Source organism: Pieris brassicae, chromosome 2 (assembly GCF_905147105.1).
Source record: "Pieris brassicae chromosome 2, ilPieBrab1.1, whole genome shotgun sequence".
Lineage (NCBI taxonomy): Eukaryota > Metazoa > Arthropoda > Insecta > Lepidoptera > Pieridae > Pieris > Pieris brassicae.
Window position 1 is genome coordinate 14,286,711 of NC_059666.1, and position 27,884 is coordinate 14,314,594.

At 33.7% G+C, this 27,884-nt stretch overlaps 2 protein-coding genes across 2 annotated transcripts in view; one reads left to right on the forward strand and one right to left on the reverse strand.

Annotated features, from left to right (window-relative positions):
- The window catches only part of LOC123720413 (ryanodine receptor), a 98,425-nt gene that overhangs the window by 50,993 nt on the left and 19,548 nt on the right, over positions 1-27,884 (forward strand). The window contains 34 exon segments of the mRNA XM_045677005.1: positions 593-717; positions 1,124-1,306; positions 1,845-1,892; positions 2,148-2,265; positions 2,822-3,036; positions 3,624-3,771; positions 3,879-4,073; positions 4,714-4,845; positions 5,094-5,223; positions 5,450-5,598; positions 6,598-6,746; positions 7,596-7,758; positions 8,063-8,255; positions 9,110-9,187; positions 9,619-9,739; positions 10,087-10,180; positions 10,999-11,136; positions 11,886-12,039; positions 12,561-12,886; positions 13,542-13,696; positions 14,009-14,186; positions 14,409-14,544; positions 17,005-17,129; positions 17,283-17,403; positions 18,152-18,341; positions 18,502-18,751; positions 19,460-19,604; positions 20,677-20,789; positions 20,919-20,990; positions 23,550-23,708; positions 23,927-24,154; positions 24,865-24,977; positions 26,180-26,273; positions 26,618-26,746. Coding sequence (XP_045532961.1) covers positions 593-717; positions 1,124-1,306; positions 1,845-1,892; positions 2,148-2,265; positions 2,822-3,036; positions 3,624-3,771; positions 3,879-4,073; positions 4,714-4,845; positions 5,094-5,223; positions 5,450-5,598; positions 6,598-6,746; positions 7,596-7,758; positions 8,063-8,255; positions 9,110-9,187; positions 9,619-9,739; positions 10,087-10,180; positions 10,999-11,136; positions 11,886-12,039; positions 12,561-12,886; positions 13,542-13,696; positions 14,009-14,186; positions 14,409-14,544; positions 17,005-17,129; positions 17,283-17,403; positions 18,152-18,341; positions 18,502-18,751; positions 19,460-19,604; positions 20,677-20,789; positions 20,919-20,990; positions 23,550-23,708; positions 23,927-24,154; positions 24,865-24,977; positions 26,180-26,273; positions 26,618-26,746 — 5,067 coding nt within the window.
- Positions 14,650-16,637, reverse strand: LOC123720414. Its single transcript, XM_045677006.1, has 5 exons — positions 16,487-16,637; positions 15,451-16,359; positions 15,204-15,387; positions 15,029-15,087; positions 14,650-14,957 (listed from the first exon to the last, which is right to left on the reverse strand). Exons 1-5 carry the CDS (start codon positions 16,550-16,552, stop codon positions 14,691-14,693), a joined length of 1,485 nt encoding a protein of 494 aa, XP_045532962.1. The 5' UTR covers positions 16,553-16,637; the 3' UTR covers positions 14,650-14,690.

Sequence of the window (27,884 nt, forward strand, 5' to 3'; positions counted from 1 at the left end):
AAACACCAAAAAATGTTAAACATAATGCATATGTCGCAGTAAAGTAGTTAAATCAGAGAGTTAATTGAATCTCTAGACAGTTAAATGTCGATATTCAATCAAGTCTCTAGAATTTTGATTTAAATAAAGCAGCGTCGAAAATGTTTAACTATCTGTCTGACCGAAAGCCAGCGTGTTGATCAATAATGTAAAACAAGATGGTAAAACAAGACTCTGCCATGATTATTTCAATTGTGATTGTTATTTCGGTGTATCGTGTATCGTAATCGTGAAGAATTGAGAGATTGGATATTCCGTGTTTTACTTTATTGTAAATGGTTAGGTTAGTCTTGTTGCCTAGGAACGTTTAGGAAACTCATTAAACGTTTCGTTCACTCACTTGTTTGACGGTACTTTAGCGACTTGATTGAATATAGATTTTTAATTAACAGTCTAGATATTCAATTAACTCTCTGATTTAACTACTTTACTGCGACACATACAATATGAATCATACAGCAATTATTTTATTACCAAAACCACATTTTACTTTCCTTTAGTCGAATTACCTGTAACAAATTAATTGTAAATCAAATAATTATGTTTCCTTCAGGCCCTCGAAGAAGAAAAGAAGAAGACGCCAGAAGAGAAGTTCCGTAAAGTTTTGATTCAAACAATCGTCAACTGGGCGGAGGAGTCGCAAATCGAAACGCCTAAACTGGTTAGGGAAATGTTCAGGTAAAAATCTTTGCAAATTCTGTTAATGAATTACAAGTCCTTAATCTTCTTTTTCTATAGTAAACCAGTTTCTGAAATGAAACCAAAAACCACGTATTGTAGTTCTAACTTGAGACAATATATTTAATCCTAGACTACATTGATAACACTACTGAATTGCAAATGGCTAGTAAAACTTTTTAATAGAATTCTCCTGTCAAAACTATTAACCTGTAACCTATATTATACATGCCTTGTAGAACACCTTGTACATGTATATCAATATCTCAATAACCTATATAGACTTTCTTTTCAATTTCATCAATATACATACCTCCTATTATAGTCGGTTAGTTAACGCTTGTTAAATTGAATTGAATTTACGTTGAAATTACTTACATTACATTCTAAAATATAAAATTTTCAGTCTTCTGGTCCGTCAATACGATGCGGTAGGAGAACTAATCCGCGCGCTTGAGAAAACATATGTAATCAATGCTAAAACCAAACTAGACGTAGCAGAAATGTGGGTTGGACTGAGTCAGATCAGAGCCTTATTGCCCGTACAAATGAGTCAGGAGGAAGAAGAACTTATGAGAAAGAGATTGTGGTAAGTTAAAAAACTACTGCAAGCGCCAGATCTAAATCATTAATGAAAACAATATGAATTTAGGTTATTTTTATAGGTACTAATAATAAGCGTCCTGCTTATTAGTTGACGTCAGTGTTTGAGATTGTTGAATGATAGTTAATCATTTAACAATCTTAACCACAAGCTGTCTGCTAGTCTTTGATTTTGTTCCCTGTGGAGTAGAGACTTCGATCTTGAGCCTCAAGTGGGGTTCAAGTGCACAGGCGCTAATTAAAAATTAAAGTTGGCACCTGCAGACCCAGGAGCTTTTTACTCAACGAATAAATATCTCAATACAGCGAGAAAATGCTGCCAGCATTAAAGACAGGGAACAAACTTTTTAAATTTCTTTTAATTTTCTATTTATTCATAGCTTAAGAATTTTGTAACTAATGTATATTTGTGTATTGGAAGTAAAACTTTGAAATTAGTTTAAAACACCTGGAGAAAACTTATCTCGTTTTAATCATGCGTGCTATTATATTATATATGCGTCATATTTGTAACCCATTTTCAGGAAACTCGTCAACAATCACACTTTCTTCCAACATCCGGATTTAATTAGGTATGTTATATATTGAAACAATATTGAAATCGCGTATTTTTGTAAATAATTGTAAATTGTAAATATTGTTTAATTGCACAATAGCATTTAGCAGAATACATTATTATTATCGTTATTTTTTCTTCACTTTTACTTCATTTACTCGAATACTCAAATTCGAATTTCGAACGAATTATCTCGAAGAATATTGAATATTTTTTATAGAGATGCTGTTTTGTTTTTATAAACACATTTTAATTCTTAAACCCCATATAGAGTGTTACGTGTACACGAGAACGTGATGGCCGTAATGATGAACACGCTAGGCCGACGTGCGCAGGCGCAATCTGACGCCCCTGCCACTTCACCGCCAACTCCTGAGGATAAGGAAAAGGTAATTCAAGTTAAAATGTACTAAAAGAGAAATCTTTCTTCAACCCTGTAAAAGCGATATCATTCTACCAGTATTGGTACTCTCTAATAAAGTGCTGTTTCAAGTGTTTTTCTGTGTCTCTAGCTGACCACAAATTAAAGGACTTTCATTTGAATCCTTGTTTTATCATTCTGTTTTATTACAATAATCATTTAAAGTACGAAGTACGAAGAACGCTCCACCAATTATTATTATCAAATCAATGGCGCTACAACCTTATTAGGTCTTGGCCTCAGATTTCTGTATCTGTTTCCTGATCATTTGTTAATCTAATAGGTAAGTAGGTGATCAGCCTTCTATGCCTGACGCACGCCGTCGACTTTTTGTGTCTAAGGCAAGCCGGTTTCCTCAGGATGCTTTCCTTCACCGTTCGAGCTAATGTTAAATGCACACGTAGAAAATCCATTGGTGCACAGCCGGGGATCGAACCTACAGCCTCAGGGATGAGAGTCGCATGCTGAAGCCACTAAGCCAACGATGCTCTGAATTTTTATTAATGATAAAAAATTACGTACAGGACACTTCCCACGAAATGGTGGTGGCATGCTGTCGTTTCCTCTGCTACTTCTGTCGCACGGGCAGACAGAACCAGAAAGCCATGTTCGACCATTTCGACTTCCTTCTCGAGAACTCCAACATTCTGCTCTCTAGGCCTTCTTTAAGAGGATCCACTCCGCTAGATGTCGCGTACTCGAGTCTCATGGAGAATACTGAGCTGGCCCTTGCTTTGAGGTTAGTGCTTATGCTTAGGATTTGAGGCTGAATCGATATGCTCGATTAATATTTACAACGGCTGTTCGATGCTTTATTAAACAAAGATTTCATACATTATCTATTATTTTAATGTAATATAACAATTCACATACGCGTGTATGTAAGTTTAATAAGGAATATATGAGCGTTCTTGTGCGCAATATATTTCGTAAATAAAGACAGGTTACGAATGATTTACTTTTTTTTTATTGCAATAAAGTTCACAAAAAAGAGTGCTTCTTTACATGAATTACAATCTAGCCTATACAATAATTATGGCTAATAAGTAATATTATGTTGATTTAATTTTCTACAAAACTAATGATTTAAACTAAGGTAATGTTCATTAACAGTCTTAGTGTTTTGTAATGTTCGTCACTATATTCATGTGTCCGAGATACCGCACTTGCAATTATTTACACTACACTAGGTTTATTAACTCAAAAGGTTTAGTTCTCTTTAGGCGTCTTATTACTGCCGTGTCAAGAAGTTGGATTGCCACAGCATTGATTTACTTAATTTTAAAATCATTATATTGTTATTTATATGGGCTTGTAATCGCACAGAGAACACTACCTGGAGAAGATAGCGGTGTACTTGTCTCGATGTGGTCTTCAAAGTAACTCTGAACTTATAGAAAAAGGTTACCCAGACTTGGGTTGGGATCCAGTGGAGGGAGAACGATATCTGGATTTCCTAAGATTCTGTGTTTGGGTAAGTGACACTTTTTAATTATGTATTTATACGCTTATTAAAAGCCGCATTGTTAAAAGCCGTTAATACAAATACTAATAATAATTTTAAATTAAAACAAATTTTAGGTCAACGGTGAAAGCGTAGAAGAAAATGCAAATCTTGTCATCCGTCTTCTCATCAGAAGACCGGAATGTCTGGGTCCAGCGTTGAGGGGTGAAGGCGAAGGTCTATTAAAGGCTATAGTAGACGCTAATAAGATGAGCGAAAGGATCGCAGATAGAAGGAAGTTAAGGGATTTAGAGCAGGAGGGAGATATCAGTGTAAGTATTCTTTTGAACCACCTCCACAAATGCTGAAATGATTCTTAAAACTAATTGGCACGTCTGTTACCTATAACGTATATAGATCATGTCGACCTATTATACATTGGATATTCTCGGAAAAGAGAGTGTCATATTATTTTATTAACGTTATATCATAAAAAACTAAAGGGCTCATTTATTACTACCAAAATGAACATTACAAGTTTATTGGTATGCGCTTTATATAATTAACTAAAATATATAAAACTAACGTAAGACCTAAATTTAATACCTGACCATTAGTAACAGTAGATATTTTTAAACACTGGCCAGTTTACTGGCCACTGACATTTTTTGGCTTCAGCGAGCGATTCTCTTCCCTAAAGGTCGATCCTCGGCACCAATGGACTTTCTTTCTAATATATGTTCGAATTAAACATTCTAGCCTTAGACGTGGCGTGTGTCATACACGGGAGGCTGATCACCTACTTGCCTATTAGGTTTCTTATATATCATGAAACACAGAAATCTGAGGCACAGAACTAAAAAGTTTTTAGCGTCAACGATTTATTTATTAATTTTAACCTACATGGCATTAACGAAACTGGCATATCTTTGCTAAAGTGATCCTTTTCACATTTTTTTTTTTCATTTACAGTTCAGCCACCCGTTGCCCGAGTCAGACGAAGATGAAGATTACATAGACACAGGCGCCGCCATTTTGAACTTCTACTGTACTCTCGTGGACTTGTTGGGACGCTGTGCACCTGAAACTGGTGTTATCGCACTTGTAAGATATTTCTTTCAAAATTTTATACCTGACCGCGCGATTGTGATACTTGTCTTTTAATTATATTTATTTTGTTTTTATAGAATAGAGAGGACGTTTAGGTCGCTCATCTAATATTAAGTTATACCGCCACTCATGGACACTCTCAATTCCAGGAGACCGCGATTGGGTTGCCGGCTTTTTAATATTAAAACTATTAATATATTTTTAATTCCAAAAGAAAATCATGCTATACATTGCTGTTTTAGGGTAAAAACGAATCCCTACGTGCCCGAGCCATCTTAAGATCCCTGGTCCCATTGGAGGACCTGCAAGGCGTTCTCAGTTTGAGATTCACCCTCAACAACCCGGCTGCTGGCGAAGAGAGACCTAAATCTGGTACATCGTAATTCGAAAAACATTTGAGAAATTCTTTATTTATTGATTTATTTAAAAACGAATCTTATATATTGATACCAATAAAATCAATAAATACTATTTTATTCATTAAAAATGTTTCAAAAACTAGAAAAATACATATTTCATCAGTTCTGGTGCGATGATATCAAAATCCAATTTGTGACGTCAGGACTTACGACGTTTTCATACAAAAATTCATTTTTAGACATGCCATCCGGTTTAATACCAGGCCATAAGCAGAGTGTAGGACTTTTCCTAGAACGAGTATATGGAATTGAAACGCAGGAGTTATTCTATCGACTTCTGGAAGAGGCCTTCCTTCCTGACCTTAGAGCTGCTACTATGTTAGACAGGGTATGTTTTAATTTTTAAAATTCCTCTAAATATGTTAATAATATTTAAAATATTACAATTTAGCTTTTGTTTAGATTCTGTCCTTAGGGCCGATCTGTGAATGTACAGTAATCGGTCTCATTACACTATATCTGTGTAAATCATTGAAAAAGGTAACGTAAAAATAATATCTCTGGATATCTTTAAAATGTGTTTTTAAAGGTTTTTCTTAATAATATTAAGGATTTAGATCAGTATTTCCCATCGTTGCACCACCCACCAGATGGGGGCAATTTAATTGTTAAGGGGGCTATTCGAAAGTTCATTAAAATATTTTTAAATTTGAATTTCAGTTTTTCATTATGTTTGAAAATTTACTTACTCTATTTTGTTAACAATTTCCTAGAAACTTCTTAAACTTCCCATTTAAGTTTCTTAAGGGAAAATTAATTTTTTTTGAAGTGAAACTTCTTTTTTGGCGTTTTAAATAAAAATACAGGCACATTTTTTGGTTACGCGTCACATTATTCCGTTACGCGTCACATTTTTCCGTTACGCTCCATCTTTTTCTTGTCCCTACCACAGTTGATTCGAATATATAATAACGATAACAATGGTAGTAATAATTATATTACAATTAATGAAATTCTCTAATAATCTTAGTAGTAATAAGATAAAATGAAATAATTGTACCCATTATTTGTATTCATGTCTATGATAATAAAAGCCTTTTGTTAAACTTTATCTAATTTAACTTCATTTAACCAATTTCTGTAAAGTTGCATATAGAAGATCATTTTTCGAAAAACTAGGGCATAATGAAGTTCCACTTCTTACGTGTGTACTAGTACACACAATTTTTTTATATTAAAAATTATGTGTTTGGCGCTTACGAATCTTAGAAAGGCTAAAAGGTGGGGCAAGGCAAAATATGTCGGGAATCACAAGTTTAGACGATGTTTTTTGTTATACTATTGGATATTCTTTCTTTCTTCTTCCTTATAAAATAATATTTTACAGAACGATGGTTGTGAGTCAGACATGGCCTTATCAATGAACAGATACATCGGTAACTCCATACTCCCGTTGCTTATCAAACATGCTAACTTCTACAACGAGGCTGAAAACTACGCTAGTTTGCTAGATGCTACGCTTCATACTGTGTATAGGTCAGTCTAAGTTTAAGATTTGCTTCAAAATTAATGAGCTTTTTAAATTGCTCTTTAAAGCTTGACTCTGTGTTTATGTTTCAATAGTAATTACAACTAATTGGAAGAATTTTTAAAAACATGGAATTAACACTTAGTGTATTTATTAATTACCTCTTCTGTCATACGTCAACACTTATTGAAAAACACTTGCTAAACAGTTATATACATTAACATTGATGTCCCATATTCATTCCCAAGGTTTAAAAACAGCAGAATTATCCAAATTCTATCTGTAAATATTTCTCCAGAGCTTGATTTATTCGGTAGTGGGCTGATGAATTTTAAAAAAAAAACATTGTTAAACGCCTACCTGCATTGCATTGTTAACCAAAATATTGCTAATTCTTAATTAGAATTACATAATTTTAAATTTAAATTTTTCCGACGTTTCGCGTGCTTTACAGCGTGACCACGCACTTAACATAAAATAATGTAAATAATTATAAGTTTATGATAATAATATATAGATTCAATCCGTTTAATAAGTGTTTTCTTAATGTGTAAAATCTTTGTTAACAACAGACAATACAAAATATTGCTAGTAAAAACTAAAAGGCAACGGTAATTTTTTTATTGTATTATGTAAAATTTATGTTCACCATAATTGTCATATTTTTAGAATAAGTTTGTAATACTGTAGAAAATGCATCATATCATATATATATATATATATATATATATATATAAAAAAATACTATTTAGAAGACGTGGAGTCCTTCTCCTTAGAATGTACAACAATAGTGATCATCGACTATAGTCTCTAGTTTATGATAAAAAGTAACCAAAAGTTTTTCAAACTGCTTTCAGATTATCAAAGAACCGTATGCTGACAAAGGGTCAGCGTGAGGCCGTGTCAGACTTTTTAGTTGCTCTGACATCCGCCATGCAGCCTTCCATGTTACTCAAGCTTTTAAGAAAACTTACGGTTGACGTCTCCCGATTATCTGAATATACTACTGTGGCTTTAAGGGTATGAGTTTATTTGTCTATCCGCTATTTATACAAGTAACGTTACAGCCTTTTAGAACTTGCCCTCTTTCTGTGTCTGTTTTGTTATCACTTATTTTTTAATAGGCAAGTAGGTGATCAACCTTTCGTCCCTGACAAACGCAATCGATTTTTTAGTAATGCTGGTACAAGTTGGTATACAATGTAGAATTTGTTGCCGGACGCTATGAGCCTATAATTATGTTTTTATTACAAGTACATCACTACTTCAGCGCCTTCCAAGCCACTGTTTTTAAATTAAGAACAAATATATTCTGGTATTTCAGCTTTTAACTTTACACTACGAGCGATGTGCAAAGTACTATGGCAGTACCAGCGGTCAAGGCTCCTACGGATCCTCATCTGATGAAGAAAAGAGACTCACAATGATGCTCTTCTCGAATATCTTCGACTCCCTCAGCAAGATGGACTACGAGCCAGAGTTGTTTGGAAAAGCTCTGCCTTGCTTGATTGCTATTGGTAATTAATTAATAGTGAACATTTATTTATTTACAGTCTATGGACAAATTTTAGCATTAAATATTTTAAAACTATTTTATATTAAAAGTGATTTTTATAAAATTAGCAGAACATCTTTTACTATACATTAATCTTTTCTAAGTAGATCACACCTCCATACGCTTCACAGATTGAAGAGTTGAGAAAACTTTTAAGCTGTGCGAGCAAGTGGGTGCTTATTGCGATATGTTACAAGTTTTATTCAGGAATAAAAATGTGAATCAAACAGTTTATGAAATTTACCTAAAAAATGTATTTATTTAACAATTCAATTCAATTGAAAATCATTTATTCATATAGGTAAAAAATGACGGCTTATGAACGTCAAACCAGAAATATACATGAAATGCTTCTAATTTTACATTTACTGCCAGCTCTAAAATCAAGGGCGTAGAAAGGAAGAGAAGAACTGGCAATAAATTCTCAACCACTCTTTTTAATTGCCAAGTTTTTGTTTTACACAACATTTATAAGAAGCTGCAACCATTACACCATGTGCCACATGACATCTTAAGTAATAAATAATAATAAAATAAATTAAAAACAAAGATTTGTCCTCTATCAGCAAGAGGCATGGTGAAATAGGAGCACGCACTTACATTCTCATGGGAACCACACGCAAATACATAGTCGAACTAACTAACATCACCGCAACCACGAATTCAAGTCACCACAAGTAGCACCCATTCAGGACTGCGTAGTTGTGATAGTGTAATACAATAAACCAAAAATTTGATCATAATAACTCAAGCATTTCAGCACAAGTTGGTGTTCAATAAAGAAGTAAAAGATTATATAATTCAAAATAATTTCAGGTTGCGCTCTTCCTCCTGACTATTCGCTCTCAAAGAACTATGATGACGAGTTTTATGGCAAGGATACTCAGGCTACAGGTAATTTAAGACTCCAATGTATTTCTTCAATTACAAATCTTTATAAAGCTCAATATTTTATTGTAGTTGTAGCCCGAGTCCAGCGGGAGTCGCCAAGCCTTTTACGCAACTAAAATCGCCTTAGGAAAAAGGGACATTGAACATTGCACACTACCTGCTCCAAAGCTTCTCGGCCTCAGATCCGACCAATCGCGAGCCTGATAGGCTACAATGTAGAGGTCCTATAATTAAAAAAATATATTTTATTGTGAACCAGTGTATTAATATCGTTATGTTTGTCAGAATTCTTTTGTTTTTAATTCCCAATCTCATTTACATATTATGTTCTTTTTTTTTAATAAACAGGCTCGTGGTTTTTTAACCAAGCAGGTCAAATCCAAAGAGATTGCATATTTTTAAATAATGAATTTTAAAGAGAACTTTATATTTAGGCGCAGACAATCCGCAGTACGACCCTCAGCCCATCAATACTTCATCGGTGGCTCTCAATAACGACCTTAACACAATCGTTCAGAAGTTCTCCGAACATTATCATGATGCTTGGGCGTCAAGGTTTGATTTTATAAAATTTTTGTTTAAAATATAAGATTTTTTTCAGGTTTATTTATTTATTTGTGTTTAGGGTTCGGACAAGAAAAAGGGAGCAAATGGGCTGGAGGCTCACCTGATGTTAAGTGATATCGTCTCCCCATAGACACTCACATTGCCAGGGCTGGCTAGTGCGTTGCCGGCTTTTAGTACTCTTTTTTCCTTATAGACCAATTCTCAATTCATTATTCTTAAGATTCATTAGAATATCAATGTTTGTATAACTCATATAATATGAACGGAATTATCAGAATATAATGTTTGATAATAACGGTTAATCAGGCAACATCAATACGGGACATATTTTTCAGAAAAATCGAAAATGGTTGGGTTTACGGCGAAAACTGGTCTGATAGCCAAAAGACGCACCCACGCTTGAAACCTTACAACATGCTCAATGACTACGTAAGTGCAATTTGATCACATTATTTTAAGAATTAAATGTTATACCTTATTATTAAAAATAAAATGTATGTTTAACAATCTAGTTCCGTAATGCCGACAAAAAACCAAAAGGAATTTGGCGCGTCAACCCTCTGTCATCAAGTTATCTATTTCCACGAGTATTTTTTAATTGATAAGCAAGTGGTGAATCACCTTTTTTATTAAAGAACACGGGCCAAACGGGCAAGAGGCTCACCACATGTTAAGTAATACCGCCCCGCCGCCCACGGTCACTCTCAATGCCAGAGGTCTCACGTTGCTGGCCTTTTAAGAATTGGTACGTTCTTTTTGAAGGATCCTAAGTCCAATTGGTTGGGACAACTCATTAAGGCTTTCGTGCCTACACAGCAGTACAACATACATTAACAGCCTTGTAGTCGATTAGAGAATCCAGACATGAAATCAATGATAAATACTAAGAAAACACTTTTTAAACGGATTGAAGCTATGTATTATTATCGACTAATTCCGTCATCTTTTAGTCGATACCAACTCCGGGGAAATAAATACAGATAACACAACTTTCTCTGCAGCTGTGACATTCAACACCTTTTGTCTTCAGTCACCGTGACCACGCACGCTGTAAAGCACGCGAAACGTCGGAACGTAACATAACATCGAAATAACATATAATTATTTACATAAACGTTTAAAATTATGTAAATAATTATATGTTTATAATAATAATACATAGCTTCAATCCGTTTAAAAAGTGTTTTCTTAATGTGTAAAAGCCATGTTAACGAAAGACAATACAATGATAAATACTTTTATTACAGGAGAAAGAACGTTACAAGGAGCCCGTTCGTGAATCCCTGAAGGCTCTTCTTGCTATTGGTTGGTCTGTAGAACATTCGGAAGTGGATATACCCAGCAACAATAGGAGTTCCATGAGACGGCAGTCTAAGAGTGGCATTGTAAGTAGACAATCATCATCAGTATCATTATTTATTTTGTTCAGTATAACATTTAAAGTGTTTTGTTTATCTAAATAAATAACAATTGGGGAGCGTTGAAGTATTACGTCACGCAATTTTTGGAGATTCTTGACCCTCCCCCCATGAAATGCACCGTAACGTTTTCTGTATCCAATAGTAAAACATTTCGTGACCACCCCCAGTGTCTCTTTATACCTAAAACTTACCATTACGTTGTGTAAAGTACTGGAAAGTGGAAAATAATATTATCAATAACGCGTAATTCAATCCCCGGCCCGCATCGTAACGTTTTACAAGAGCGCCCAAGAAAAATCGTTACGCAATACTTGAACGCTCCCTTGGCGTTAAAATCAAATTTTTACGTTTTAAGTTTTAAAAGTAAATCACATTTTGTTTCATGCAATAAGGAAGGAGGGATGGTAATATACATTTCTTTATGGTTTTAGAAATAATCCAAATTATACAACGATTAATTTATTGCATTTTTGGTTTGCTATCAGAGAACGCCAGATTCTTTGGTAAGATAAATATGCGATTTATAACTATACAAATAAAGCTATAAAAATAGTTGTAACATTGCAATTTCTTGTATCATATAATATATAATATTATATTATAAAATCGCTAATAGACAAAAATATTTTCGCTTCGAATGTTTGATTTTAAAATATTAGAGACTCAAAATAAATACACTATTTATTTTTAACTAATTTCGATTTTTCATTTAGGACTCTGCAACGCCGTTTAACTACAACCCACATCCAGTGGATATGACCAACCTGACTCTGTCAAGGGAGATGCAGAACATGGCTGAGAGGTTAGCTGATAACGCGCACGACATCTGGGCGAAGAAGAAGAAAGAAGAACTTGTCACCAATGGAGGTAAAATTATCCGAAATATTTACATGTTATTAATATGTATGTATGTGTTAACTCTTAGTAAAGCTAAGTAAGAATTATCGTGTATATTAGACGTGAGAAATAAAGATAGTGAAAGAAAACACTTTTATATTTGATTGAAGCTATGTATTGTTATAAAATTATAATTACATTTACATAAAATTTTAATAATTTTACGTTTCGCGTGCTTTACAGCGTGCGTGATCACGGTGACCGTAATAATTATAAGTTTATAATAATACATAACTTCAATCCGGTTAAAAAATGTTTTCTTTCAATGTGTAAAAGCTATGTTAACAAAAGACAATAATAAAGATAGTCTTGATCTCTTCTAATTTCGTACCTAAATTATTGCAATAATTGTCAACAAAAATATCTATTTAAAGTAATTTAGTAGTAGTATAAAGTAAGTTAAGTAAATAAAGTGACGTAACGTAAGTAAAGTCAGTAAAATAAAGTAACGTAAGTTTTGTTATACTATAAAAAATATGCTTCACTTTAAGGTGGTATCCATCCGCAACTAGTTCCTTACGATCTCTTGACCGACAAGGAGAAGAAAAAGGACCGCGAAAGGTCTCAAGAATTCCTAAAATACCTTCAATACCAGGGATACAAATTACACAGACCCAGCAAGGCGTCCCAAATCGACACTGAACAGACCACTACGGGTGTCGCAATAGAGCTCAGATTCGCATATTCATTGTTGGAGAAACTGATCCAGTACATCGACCGAGCGACAATTAATATGAAACTTCTTAAACCGTCTACTACTTTCAGTAGACGATCCAGTTTTAAGACAAGCACGAGGGATATTAAATTCTTCTCTAAGGTATGTTTAAAAAGTTGTATGATTACGATAAATCTAATCAAAAGTTATAAAAGGTTTTTTTCACAAGAAAATGTAGTTAGATGATTATTTATTTTGAATTACAAGCAAGACAAAAGGGAACTAAGATACTTCAAGAAGGTATAAACAATCATGGTGTCATTAGAATGCTTATCATGGCCGTTCCATATATGAAATGATGTATCAATATGGCTAAAACATGGCGAGACAAATCACGCTAATCAATTGTGTTACGCAAAGCTTTTTGTTCTGTATCATACAGTAGTGAAAATAAATTATATAGAAGTATAAATATGACAAATCATTAAATTATTAGCTATTAGCTTTTCTTTTGAAGAAGTAAGTTATATATTCACGTGAGTATCGCAATAGTGGTTTATTGTTTTAATTACGGTAATTCAAAATAAGGAAAAGGTAAAATTTTCTTATAATTAAATGTGAGCCAATTTCACATAAAATCATTTGCAAACAGCACGCAATATAATGAAACGTTCTTACATGTAATATGTAAAGTATATAATAACATAATGTATAAAAATATTCTATTTTTGTGTTAGTTTCATACGTGTGCTTAATGCGATGTATCAGTATCATGTCACTTAAATTACGTAACGTATATATTGGACGTGTATTATAGGTTGTACTACCTTTGATGGAGAAGTACTTCTCAACACATCGTAACTACTTCATAGCAGTTGCCACGGCCACTAACAATGTCGGTGCAGCGAGTTTGAAAGAGAAGGAAATGGTGGCTGCTTTATTCTGTAAATTGGCCAGTCTACTACGCTCTAGGTAAGTTAGAAGTGAAAATCACGCGTTTTTATAATAAATGTCAATGCATTGATGCCTATTTCACGAAGTGGAAATAATAGTGTATATGTACACATAGTACTTGTGAGCCAATAGATATAGGCGAACTTGTGCCGTACAATCCAAAATAAGTACTGTCGCGGCGGGATTTAATTGCTGGGATCATGTCCCAATCGTCTCAACACAGTATGGTTTAAGACATGTAGACCTATTGTTTATTAAATTGTATTCGATTTTTCTCAGACACGTCATAAAGTATAGAAATTTCTTTCAACACAACGTTTTTGTATTCAGGTTAGCAGCGTTCGGCCCGGACGTACGTATAACCGTTCGTTGTCTCCAAGTCCTTGTGAAGGGCATTGATGCTAAATCCTTGGTGAAGAACTGTCCGGAATTCATCAGGACCTCCATGTTGACGTTCTTCAATAATCTCGCTGATGATTTGGGGCATACTATATTTAATTTACAAGAGGTATGTGTTCTTAAATGACTTTCTACTGTGTACTTAATGACTAAATTTATATTTTTATTTACCCTAATTTCTTGCAGCATCAGCTAAATATAATACGACATACGAAATACGAAATATTAATATACAGTTGTAACCAGTGCTTTTGACATTATAAGTTTAGTCAAAATCGTTACTAAGAAAATAAGATATTTTTCAAAAAATGTTTCTTTTTTCCGTTTCCAGGGTAAATATGCACATCTCCGAGGTACACATCTCAAGACTTCGACATCTTTGGGCTACATCAATGGAGTGATGCTTCCAATATTGACAGCGATGTTCGATCATCTAGCTAACTGCGAATATGGAGCCGATTTGTTGCGTAAGTCGTCAATACGCTATCAAATTACAAAGGTTTAAAAGTTATCTCTAACCTTGATATTTATTTTAAATAATACATAAAAGACATAATATGTAAAACGCAATGTCTTAAACAAAGTTTTTTTTATTATATCCAACATCTTTATCTCAATCACTTTCTGATTCATCGTCATCGTCACTGTAACTCGATTCCTTGTAGAGGTTATATGCAGTTTTACATTCCGCATTACAACCTTTCTTAAATGCTTTCTTCAATGAGTTTTCACACGAATGTATTGAACAAGCCGTGTTATACGCAAACTTGCATGCTTTTCCACATTTTTTCGCCGACAGTTTTTTGCATGCCTTTTCAAATTTATCCCGGAGTATGTTTATATTTTTAAACTCCTTAGCGCCCTTTAGAAACTCGTTACTCTAAAAGCAAAAACAATGTTATATTGAAAGTGTTACTACTATTGACTATCCTATCATTTATATGTACTTACTGTGGTTTTGGATCTGAGATGAGGCAAACATAAGTCAACATACTTCGAGAGATCTGTGCCTACAAGAGGAATATTAATAAAATACGATTTTATAGTTATTAAATATCAAATGACCGGCTTTACGGGATACGAACGAATGTATTACATATAAATATAAGAATAGTAAAACGCATACCATCACTCTTATTAATCGTTCTTTCAAATATTATCTCCTGGGCTTCCTTGTCGTCTGGTTTATTTTTTCCATTAACAAATTCACGAATGCATCCCTTCTTAGCATTTTCAATAAAACTTCCCTTCAGTGAATTTTTACACTTAAGTCGTAGTCGACAAACAGATTTTCTTACAGCTTTTAGGGCCTACAATATAAATAGAGGGTAGTAATCGTACTTACAGTTTTACTACTGTCATATTTTACTTACTTTATAGCATTTTCTAACGGCGACTTGTACGCAAGCATTGCCATAAGCTTCTCTAAGTAACATACTTTTAATCTCTTCTTTCTCAATTACGTCATCAGGATTTGATTCTAAAGGAGAATCACTTAAGTCCTTTCCTGTGCCAGACGTTTTCGCGTGAATGTTAGAGATAGCCTTGTTGTTATTAGGAGTTCTAAAATTTGCATGATCTTCGTAAATTTTAAGTTCAATAGGTTTATGTACTATTTCGTGCCAAATCTTGTCTGGGGAGAACACCTCAGCGTACACGATACGTTTAATTGCTTTATCGTCTTTTTGCCTTAAATTTGGACGGTCAAAATGCCTCTTTGCGTCTTTATGTTTTATGCTAAACCGCGTTTTGTTTCTACTATATAAATGTGGATCTATTTTATATGTTTCCGTATTTAAACGAGGTGTTTTGTGGTCTTTCTGCCTAGGGCTTGTTGTATTTTCTTCAATGTTCTGAGGTTTTTGCAAGACGATTTCTGTTTCGTCACCAACACCTGAAGAATCTTTGTCTGTTTCGTTAAATTCTTCCATATCGTCACTTTCAACCGCAATAATATTGGATCCGTTATATTTATTTCCGGGTGGTTGTTCTTCAGAGCTTTCTTCAGTTTCGCCGACATAAATTATTTGTGTAATACCATAACCTTTTGTAGTTTGCTTATCATCCTCAGATGATAGTGCTTTAAAGTTTCCATGTTCATTTTCGCTGTTATCATTAAAGCTCTCGTCGCCGGATTTGTAAATTTTTTGCAGTTGCTCGTAGTTTTTAATTAAATCTTGTAATATCTGGTTGGCGGAAGTAATGTTTTTCAATACGTCGACAAATGCATTCTGTTTCTGTTCTTCGCTTGTTCTTATTATAATTGTTTCTTTACTTAGTATCTAAAATTATTCAATAAATTTAGCAGTTTTAGTGCTTGGAGTTAAGGAACTGTATCGCACTTTACAGATTTTAATTTATCACAGTAATTCGATTATAACCTGGCCTGCGTATAACTAAAATACTCACCCAAACAGGTTTTAATAGTACCAACAAGAGTAATCTAGAAATAAAAAACCACATTTGAATTTTCATGCATAATGTAAAAATACAAAGAAAATTGATTTTTTACTGTTATTGAATTTTATAAATTTTATTGCGTCGGTAATTTTTTTACGTTTATATCTACGTCGGCGTATTCTCACAAATTTTATTTGAATAAGAAAGCAATTAGGGCAATCTTGGATCTTAACCACTAATAAGCGTGTGATTCACGCTGATATCGTGCGTTTGACAACCGGCGATGGATTGCACTAATTAATTTGTCTTTCAATGCCCGTGACGAAATTGGCATATATTATACGAAAAAATCTACAACTTTTGTTAGGCGTAAAATACTGATTTCCATCTAGGCTAATTAATAAATGTAAATATAAAGCGATTTTTGATGATAAAAATATTTGCTTACAGTTTCAGGAACTTATAATTTTAGCACATTACTTTAGTTAAGATAAGAAATTATTATTGAATGTTTTATCTTCTTACAGTTGACGAGATTCAAGTAGCGTCTTATAAAATGTTGGGCTCGCTATACACGTTGGGAACGGATGTAACACTAACACACGACAGAAAATACCTTAAGACGGAAATCGAGAGACATAAACCTGCATTGGTAAGTAATTTCATTAATTTCCTGCATCATTATTTCTATCTCCGACACACACAATAATAGTTATAGCATTTTTACGACCGTTTGAAAAAACACCTGATTGATAAAGCTGAAAGTAATAAATAAATTATTGATATAATATATTTTATTTATAAGGGTTCATGCCTCGGCGCATTTAGTTCAACATTCCCTGTGGCCTTCCTGGAGCCGCATCTCAACAAGCACAACCAGTTCTCGTTACTCAACCGCATTGCTGACCACTCATTGGAAGCTCAAGGTATCGTAAAATTACAGACTACTTCTTTAAATTTGAAAATAATCCCACCGTATATATATTTTATTAATACATCGTTACATTAAAATAAAAACATATAACATACAAATTATAAGGGATGTAACGAGCGGCCTTATCGCTTCCTAGGCGTAACACGTGCTGTAATAAAAATGGTTTGCTTACTTTAACACGAAAACAATAATGACAAATAAATCTAAATCATTTATAAGTAGCATTTTGAGTTATAAAGATTCAAAATAATATCTCACATTTTAATTTAAAAAACTAAAGCAGGTTCATAGTCCCGCCGTTTGTTGACCGATTGATTGAGGTTGCAAATGATTCAGATTTAAAGCGAATATGTACCATATACAGCATTTTGTAATCGGTCTGACAGTTTTCATTGACAGGAAATCTCATAAACTGAAGTGTCTCATGAAAAATCGTGTTATAACCTATTGAATAATAGGTTGTAAACCATCTACCAGTCGAGATGATTTAAACCATAAGTTCTAACAACAATTATAAATAACTTAACTGTTCTTATTATTATTATGATATTTAGTATAACATTTGCATATGTAAAATATGTCTGATTGTGCGGCTTTTATAAATATATATATATCGATTCAACATCTTCTTAGATTTATATTGAATGAAGGCAGTTTTTGGTATACATATTATTGGATTGGACAAGTTTAAATAGTACTTGGGGCACATTATATATATATATATATACACACATTTTCAGACATAATGGCGAAAATGGAACAATCAATGCCGACCCTGGAAACAATTCTGAATGAAGTTGATCACTTCGTGGAATCAGACAAGACGTATAGTGAAGCACCTCATATCATTGATGTGGTACTGCCTTTACTGTGCTCGTATTTGCCTTTCTGGTGGGCACAGGGACCTGATAATGTTACACCTACAGGCGGGTAAGTTGCCCTTAGTTATAAAATGAAAGTTAAAACATTTTTCATACACACTAGAAGGTAAAATGAATCGGTGGCTTAGTGAACTTCTAAATTGATAAAAATAGTATAGAACCTAATTTTTAATGAAGGACTATTGTAGTTAATTACGACGATTTTACAGCAACCACGTCACCATGGTAACCGCAGAGCATATGAACCAGCTCCTGAAGAATGTCCTAAAGCTTATTAAGAAGAATATTGGCAACGAAAACGCACCCTGGATGACCCGTATTGCAACGTATACGCAACAGATTATAATAAACTCGTCTGAGGAATTGTTGAGAGAGTCGTTCCTTCCATTGGCAGAACGTGTGCGGAAGAGGACGGATAATATGTTCCATAAGGAGGAGAGCTTGCGGGGTTTTATTAAAGTAAGTAACTTTTTAACAATAAAAAGAATTCTCCTAAAATAACAAAAGGAGTTTTAGTAGGTAGTATTTATTTATTTATTTACACTACAATATTAAAAAAATGAACATAATTAAATCAAAAGAAGGGCAACTGGCGGCCGTATCTCTTTCAGGCAAGAAAGAGTGAGTAAAGAAAAAATTAAATAAAAATTAATGAAATTACATAAGATAGGCAAGTAGTGCAAAAATGCATGTTATACACATTTATTAAGACAAAACTAAACAGGAACAAAAAAACAAACTAAACTAAAAAGATGATACATTAAAAATAGAAAGTAAAAAGAAAAAAAAAAGACACATAAATCACGATAATTTAAGATAAGTCTCACGTCAGTTAGTAGTTAGTAGGAAAGTTAGGGATACGATGTGGACAGGTAATGTTTGTACAGAAGAAATTTAAAGGAAAATAGAGAAGGAGCTAAGCGAATAGGGACGGGAAGTGAATTCCATAGCCTAACTGTAGTAATCAATTTTAAAAAAATATTTCCCAAGCATCTTATGTTTGATTCATTCTTCATTCGTTAGAGTAATATAAAAATTCTGGTCTTCGGTCTACAATGTTGTAATGTACCGATTTTTTTTTCAGTTGTATAACATATTTGTAATAATATTTCTTCCATAAAATCTGTAAGTAGATTACGTAATAATTTTAACCATTTTCACTTTCAGTCATCAACAGATGACACATCCCAAGTAGAGTCGCAGATACAAGAAGACTGGCAGCTATTAGTAAGGGACATCTACTCCTTTTATCCCCTTCTTATTAAATATGTGGATTTGCAGAGGAATCACTGGCTCAGGAATAATGTACCAGGTGTGAATTGACTGATAAGTTACAATTTCATTATGTACAAGTTTTCCCTCAGTATTTAACTTAAAAAAACTCAAAAACCTATTTTTCTCGTTTTGTATATGTTCAAGCCTACCTCTCTGTCCGTTGATCCAACTTCGACATCTAGATGATTGAAATGACAATTGATTCGAATTTGTAAATTTGTCTCATAGAAAGAGTTTTGTACTGACGACCTAAAAGCATAGTCGGTAGAACATAAATGAACTAATTAACACTTGATATTAATAATAAAGCCTAAGGATAATAGAGTATTTACAATTTTAAGTCTTATTCTAATGATATCTAGTCTTTGACACCCGATGCGCAGCCATAAATTAATTTGATCAAGAATTAATTAAATACTAAATATTTTTTTTAATTCAGTTGCTCAAAAAGTGGCGTATTGCAGGGACGTATAGCGTTCGGCGGATTGTCCTACACACTCGGGCTTTTTCTTTACCTTTTCCGCACTCGTGCGTTCTCTTACCCAACTGTCAAAATAATGTCTATTAAAAAGAAAAAACTAACCACGAATGTTTTTACAAAAAAAATCATAGAAGTTTTTAATAATTCATGCAAATATTTCTAAAAAGAAGCTACTAATTTGTTTCAATATCAGATTTCGTTAGGTTTCATTTCATTTCATCTCATTAAATTCCATTTTCATTTCATATCAATAAAAAATTCTACTAAAGACTTGGCTGTATGGGCATCCCTTTGCCTATCCAGAATGGGTGAAAAAAAACCCTTTGTCGAAACTCTCTGCAATGACAGGCTTTCCGCACTCGTGATGAAATATACCATAATATATTATAATATAATATAATTAGAAAGGCATTTTATTTGCATTTGTTATTGAGAGTAAATTATTATCCCGTTTTATTCGTTATATTTTTTTATTTTCTATAAGTCCAGATTAAAAATATTTGTACAGGTTGTTGATTATTTTATGGGGAAATTTTTGTTTGTGTACTTAACAAATCAAAAATCATGCTCTATTTACTAAGTCAGAAATTGGCTGAACAGTACTGCATTTTTGCTTTTTATGTTACAGAGGCCGAAGAACTCTACAACCATGTTGCAGAAATATTCAACATATGGTCTAAGAGCCAGTACTTCCTCAAGGAGGAGCAAAACTTCATATCAGCTAACGAAATCGACAATATGGTAAAACCTTAAAGAAGTTTTTTTAATCATCTTTATCATTGCATACAATTATGTTCTTTATTTCTTTTCATTAAAGGCGAAAATAGTTTGACCGTAGCCTTTTAATTTTAAGCACTTTTTGGTACATAGGTGTTGATAATGCCTACTGCGACTAGAAGAGTGACCACCATTGTGGATGGAACTCAGCAAGGTGGTGGAAAGGTATCTCTTTTTTTTCTTATTTGTTTCTTTCCTGTTTGTATCTTTCTCTATCCTTCTTACTTTAGTCTTTGTGTGCTCTTACTGCAAAAAGTAATGTGCTTAGCAGTTTTATGATTTCGATAGTTTTAATAATTGTCAGATTTTTTTTCAATGTATATTTAAAGCGAAAAAAATTATCTTATGTAGACAGATTTTTATTAATTACGTTTAATGTATAGAGTAGTTAGTTAAATCTTATAATGTTTTTATTCAAAAACATTGTTGAATGAAAAATAATATCGCATTTCAAAGTATTATATACTGGATTCTATTAGATATATGTTTTGATATTATACTAAAACTCTTGAAGTAAAATAATAATAATGGAACTTTTATAAATGTTCTCTATAGAGCTGTACCGACATGGATGACATTGTGATTTATGATATTGTGGATGAATGTGAACCTTAAAAACGACGGCGAACCGGAATTCAAGGTATCCAGGATGGTACACCAAGAACTTAATTGACCTAATCAAAAAGAAAGTTCGACTCCACAAATCATACAAATTAAACAAAACAGCGTGAGATTACCAGGAGGTTCCAAATGTAAACAAGCTGTAAAAAAATAACATAGAAAGTGCATATGCATTCCATACAGATAAAATACAAAACCAGTTCTCGCTTGATCCAAAGTCTCTTGGCAATATGTCAAGGGTCGATCATTAAAAAGGGAAGATATTGTAAGATATGGAATAAGTTTAACGGAGGAGGACGGTGCTAATGATTTGCTCAGTTCTTCAAAAGTTCAGTAAACAATGAGACGCCACAAGTAGATGTTAATGCGGCAGTAACAAATGGGATGAGCACTGCCCGTGTTTACTTATAATTTTATTGCGAGAAATAAGGGAACTTTGGTACGCCTCAAACCTAAGCGTTCGGTGGTTCTGGTGGTCTACCACTTCTTCTTTTTAGAGAATCTGAAATACTACTGATAGCGCCTCTTCATCATATATTTAGCACTTGTCTTAAGTCAAATATTGTCCCAGCACAATGGAAAACGACTAAGGTTCCAAAGGGAATCCTGGAACCGACTATCCATTCCTGTATCGTCTGCGCCGGCAAAGGTGTTTGAGTAAGCAATGCAGCGTCTCACAAGTAGCGGCTCAATTGCGCAATGAACAGCACGGCTTTAGACCAGGACCTAGTACGCCTACGAATTTGTTGGACTTGATGACGTATGGACTATGAGATGCATGTAGTGGATTCTGGCGTCAAGTTTGATGTAGTTTACTTGGATATAAAAAAAAAGTTTGACACGGTGGACAATTACATCTTCATAGGAAATGGAGATCGACGGAAAGAAAAGGTATTTTACTCGGTCTGGAGTTAGTCAGGGTTTGAATATCAGATCACTCGAATTCGTCCTCATGGTTAATTACTTGCCGGAGGTCCTGAGTTCTAGCCTATTATTTGCCGATATTCAACAAAATCATCATCAAGGGCATCTTTCAGAGGTCTCTGAATGGAATATATTTTAAATAATCTAAATTTTAATGCTGCAAAGTGTTCCATCATGAGTTGTACCCGCTTTAACGTGCCTTTACTAGTTACACGATATAATCGGAAACAATCAAACAGGCGACGCAAGTAAAAGATCTCGGCGTTGTGTTTACACCGGACTTGATGTTAAGAAATAAGACAGATTTGTCGAAAATCTTATAAAAAGCTTGGGGTTGGACTGAGACAAGCCAAGGACTTCACATGAATATCACTACTGTGAGAGTCTTCCATGATGGTCAGGAGTCATATGGAGCATTAATCAGCGATTTGAGTACACTGTGAAATTAAATATAATGGTGATGTTGAAGCGGGTACAAAACAAATTTTTGAGGCACATATATCTTAGGATGCACGGTCTGTACCCTTTTTACCCACTCATTGTGTCGGTACATTGTGTGTTACAACGAGCTTAGAGTACGCCGATAAGTCGAGCTTGTACTTCATACAATAATTGTTACATGGCAAGGACAGTAATTCGGCAGTCGACTACAAAGAGTCAGAAGGCGACATCGTCCGCCGTTACTTCATTTGCCCACAGATAGAAACCTTCTGTAAAAGGCCCATATAAGGTGTATAAATTGAGTTTGCGAATTACATAGGTTAACGGACCTTTTTCATTGTCCGTTGAGTGAACTGACAAAAGGTCTATTATATGTTAGTGCCTATAGTAGTTAGTTATTTTTTTGTATTATTGTGTAATTTGGTTTTTTGCTAATTCATTTCTTATGTTTGTTTCTTTTTCGTCTGTAAATTTCACACAGTATTTCTACCTATGCTTGGTTTTTCTTGTTGTAGTTTGTTAACTATTAATTATCATACTCCATTGAATCCTATTTATGTCAAAGAAGTTAAAATCTTCATCAAAATTGCTTAAAAAATTAGTTATATTTTTCTTTAATTCAGTCTCAACGAAACACTTACATTTTTATAAAACAACTTATTGAAGAGTTTAAGGATTTTACCAATATTAATAATATTCTTGAAGTTATCTTATTAAGATGTTTAAAACGAACTACAGAAAAAGAAAAAGCATCGCGATAAGAAGAGAGACAAAGACAAGGAAGTTCAAGCCTCTTTAATGGTGGCCTGTCTAAAGAGACTTCTACCGGTTGGTCTGAACCTCTTTGCGGGAAGAGAACAAGAGTTGGTGCAACATTGCAAGGATAGGTTCTTAAAGGTAAGCATTTTAATAATTGATTCTTATGACAAATGCTTTAATAAGCTTTTCGGGTACAAAAATCCGCAGTCCAGTCATATATGTAAAAAAAATGTGTTGTGTATGGAAATTATAGTATCTTTCACTCGGCAATTATAAACTAAATACTTTTATAAATTATTTATTTTAACATTTAGTTAAAGTCAAAAACAGTTCTTAAATTGTTTTATTTCTTATAGAAAATGTCAGAACAAGATGTGGCAGAATTTGCTAAGACGCAGCTAACATTGCCGGATAAAATTGACCCGGCGGATGAAATGTCCTGGCAACATTATTTGTACAGCAAACTCGGGTCCAAGAGTAAGACAGCTATCACCGTAGAAACTTCCGAAAATAAAGCCAAGATAATAGATGACACTGTGGAGAGGATTGTGGCTATGAGCAAAGTGTTGTTTGGCCTGCATATGGTGAGTGGTGTGTTAAAGTCATTGAATTCTCAGTATATTTATTATGTATAAGTACATTGTCAGCTTTAGGCCTACCACCTTTTGTCAATTATTCTGCGAACTTGGTGTCTTCGGAATTAAAAGGAAGGATTAATAAATATATGAGATTTAAAAAAAACACTTTTTTTAACCGATTGAAGCTATGTATTATTATAAACTTATAATCCGCGAAAAAAGAAGATACCGTGAGTCATTTCTGCAAAAACGTTTTAGTCGATAACAACTCCGGGGAAATAAATACAAATAATATAACATTCTCTACAGCTGTGATACTTTTTGACATTCAACGCCTTTTGTACTCAGTCACCGTGACCACGCACGCTGTAAATCACACGAAACTTCGGAAAAAGATTAAATTTAAAATTATGTAAAATTATTATAAGTTTATAATACATACATAGCTTCAATCCGTTAAAAAGGTGTTTTCTTTCAATGCGTAAAAGTTATGTTAATAAAAGATAAAATATATGTTATATTTTATCTTTATTAATATAAATAGATATGCATTTTACTTAACAATTCAAGGTGTGGAAATACCTTAAATTGTTTGCAGGTTCCATGATCGTATGTACATTTTCTAAACTGCAAATATGCAGCCCCAAAAAAATATACTGGGTTACCAATTATTTATTTCATAAATTCTTCTAAATTAACATACTATTTAACTATAGATCGACCATCCCCAACAAATGAGTAAGAACGTTTATCGTTCTGTTGTGTCCATACAACGTAAACGCGCGGTCATCGCCTGTTTCCGGCAAACTTCACTTCATTCCTTGCCAAGGTTATTAGATGTGTGTCGTGTTCTGTACTCCCTCTCTAATGTTGTAATTCCTTCTACTTTTTTCTACTACTTATCCTTAATGAACAGTCTTAAAATCCATTTGTGTTGTTTGTGTGTGAGAGTGTCATTACTGTTACTACGAAGTACCTCTATAATTACTAATTTCTTCTACAATATTGTGTAAAGTTAATGAAAGTTCGAACATTTATGACTTAACTAAAATAGGTTTGTGTGACAAATCTTTGATGGATTCGTGTTTGCGAAAGCGTTTTAAGACGAGATTCAAAACCGAGAACTATGCACTACTACTCCCGAATGTCAAAAACATTTTGACGTACGTAAGTGAGACTTAGCGGTGTGTCTCGTTTCTGAATCTTATCCTAATGCGATTTGAGGTAGTACACCTACTGCAAGAGTGATATAATATTTCTTAATTTTTTTATTTACGACTGCCTTTTCCCAAAAGTAATTTTTACCGTTGCTTTATTAACAATTATTTTACAACTTAGCACTAACCCGCATGAGTGTATTGCACGCTGCGTGGACAGGCGACAAAGCCAAAACAGGCTACTGACATTTGGAAGAGAGTGCTCTGCGCTGCGAGAAAAAGAGCTGCCATAGCTTGCTTGAGATCTATACATCTGTATAAAATTAGTAGGTACGAAGAATTTAATGATTATATTATTAATAACCTTATTATTTTTATCGCTTTAAGACCAACTTTCGTTTTTTTTTTCATGTAATAGCACCTGATGTGAAGCGATACCGCCGCCCATGGACACTCACATTGCCAGAAGGCTCGCAAGTGCGTTGCCGGCCTTTCAAGAATTGTTACGCTCTTTTATTCAAGGACGTCGAATTGGTTCGGAAATACTTCAGTGGGCAGCTGGTTCCACATAGTGGTGGTGCGCGGCAAAAACTGCCTTAGAAAACGCTCAGTTGTGGAACGACGGTCGTCACGAAATGCTGTAAAATGGTAGTTGGTATCCTATAGTGAACATCAAAAACAGTTGTCTGAAGATAGTGCTGCAAATCTGAGGGTTGTGAAAGGTTCTGACTTGCAAATACCAGAAAAAACATCTAAACTAATATGCTTTGAAAACTGACCATAATTAAAAAAAACTATTTCTGTACAAAATTCTAAATAAGTATACAGGTTGCCTCCAATATTTATAAATTGTTTAAATTTGTTTGGATTACAGGCACAGAGCATGTAATATCTTCGCTAGAACTTATTATGAACTTTGGTTAGAAGAAGAAAATATCGGACAGGAAGTCATGATCGAAGATTTAACGGTAAGAACAATGTATTCATTTAACCCATAGTTCAATGCAAAATTACATACTATCATATCATACTCTGTGTTTGGCAAATGCAAGAAGATTTTTGAGAAAGAAAAAGAATTATAACATTTAGTATTTTTTGGACTCAACCAAAGTTTTCTAATTTGGTGAATTTTAATTAATAGTAAAACAGTTTCCATTGACTCAGATATTTTGCAACGACGATACGAAAAACAGACTAACAAATATATCTATGTGAAGGCATTCTAGAAAGCTTACTTAAAATGTGTTGCTAACAAATACTCGTATATCTATGTGAAGGCATTGTAATTAACGTATTTTAAAATGTGTTGCAGCAAACGTTTGAAGATGCTGAATTAAAGAAGAGCGATGTTGTAGAAGAAGAAGGAAAACCGGATCCACTCACTCAACTCGTTACAACTTTCTGTCGCGGGGCTATGACTGAGCGCTCCGGGGCTTTACAGGTAAGAGAACCGTAGCGGTTATGGTAACTAATATAACTTTAATTATATTATATACTAGTGGACCCCACAGACTTCGTTCTGTCAAAAAGATTTGAAATGTGGCAGTTTTTTGTTCCTACCAATTTTATAATCGGCGCAAAAAATCTCATGGCAGAACCATCACCCTGATTATAGGCCGTGTGAGGTTCAGCTCGGGTGACCAAAGTATCTTCGCTTCCACGAACTTTGGCCACTCTTCTGTGACCCACTAAAAAACCCCGACTGGGATGTCTGCTAGAGAGACAAATATTTAAAAATTGTGTGCCTCATTGATATATTTTCCTATTAGTATATATTCAAATAATTTTGCTCAGATAGGGATATTAAATTAATAATTAAAAAATTAAATCCTTTTTTTAACGCGATGTGTTTGACAGATGTAATGACGTGAAAACATATGCATTTTATGTCGCATTCCGAAACTAAAATAAAAGAAATAATATCGCGAAGCCAACCAAATTAAAAATCAGTACTAATGATCTATAGCTCTGACATTTTTTGACAATTCAATTTGGTCGGGTTCGCGCTATTATTACTTGTTGTGTTTCGGAACGCGACATTGCTTAAACAACAATGAGTGCTTGTAATTTATTATAAACTTTATTGAATAGCAATAAATTTCAAATTGACTCTACATTTTATTTACAAATCGTTTGTATGGGAAAAAGAAAAGGGCTGTTTTAGGGTTTTCCCGGAAATTATTCGAATTTTTCTCGCCGTAAAAACCATCCTTAGACTTCAACGAACATTTTAAAAAAAGAATTGGTACAATTGTTTCAGGCGTTGTAGAGTTATGCGCTTACCAACACATTTTGCGATTCATTTTTATATTATAGATATAGTATACGTAATGTACTAATTACTATTTTTTAACGTAATTTAAAAAGTAATTAAACTTCGAATACTATGACAGTTCTCTTTTCACACAAACCCTACCGATTTATAAATATAATTGTTTTTATTGCCTACCTCTTAATTAAAAATAATTGTAAATACTTTTCCCTTGAAAACACCAGATAATGTTATTCTAGTACCGTCAGAGCTATCAACTATGAAATGGTATCCCATGTTCATTTCTTATAAATATTAACAATCTCAC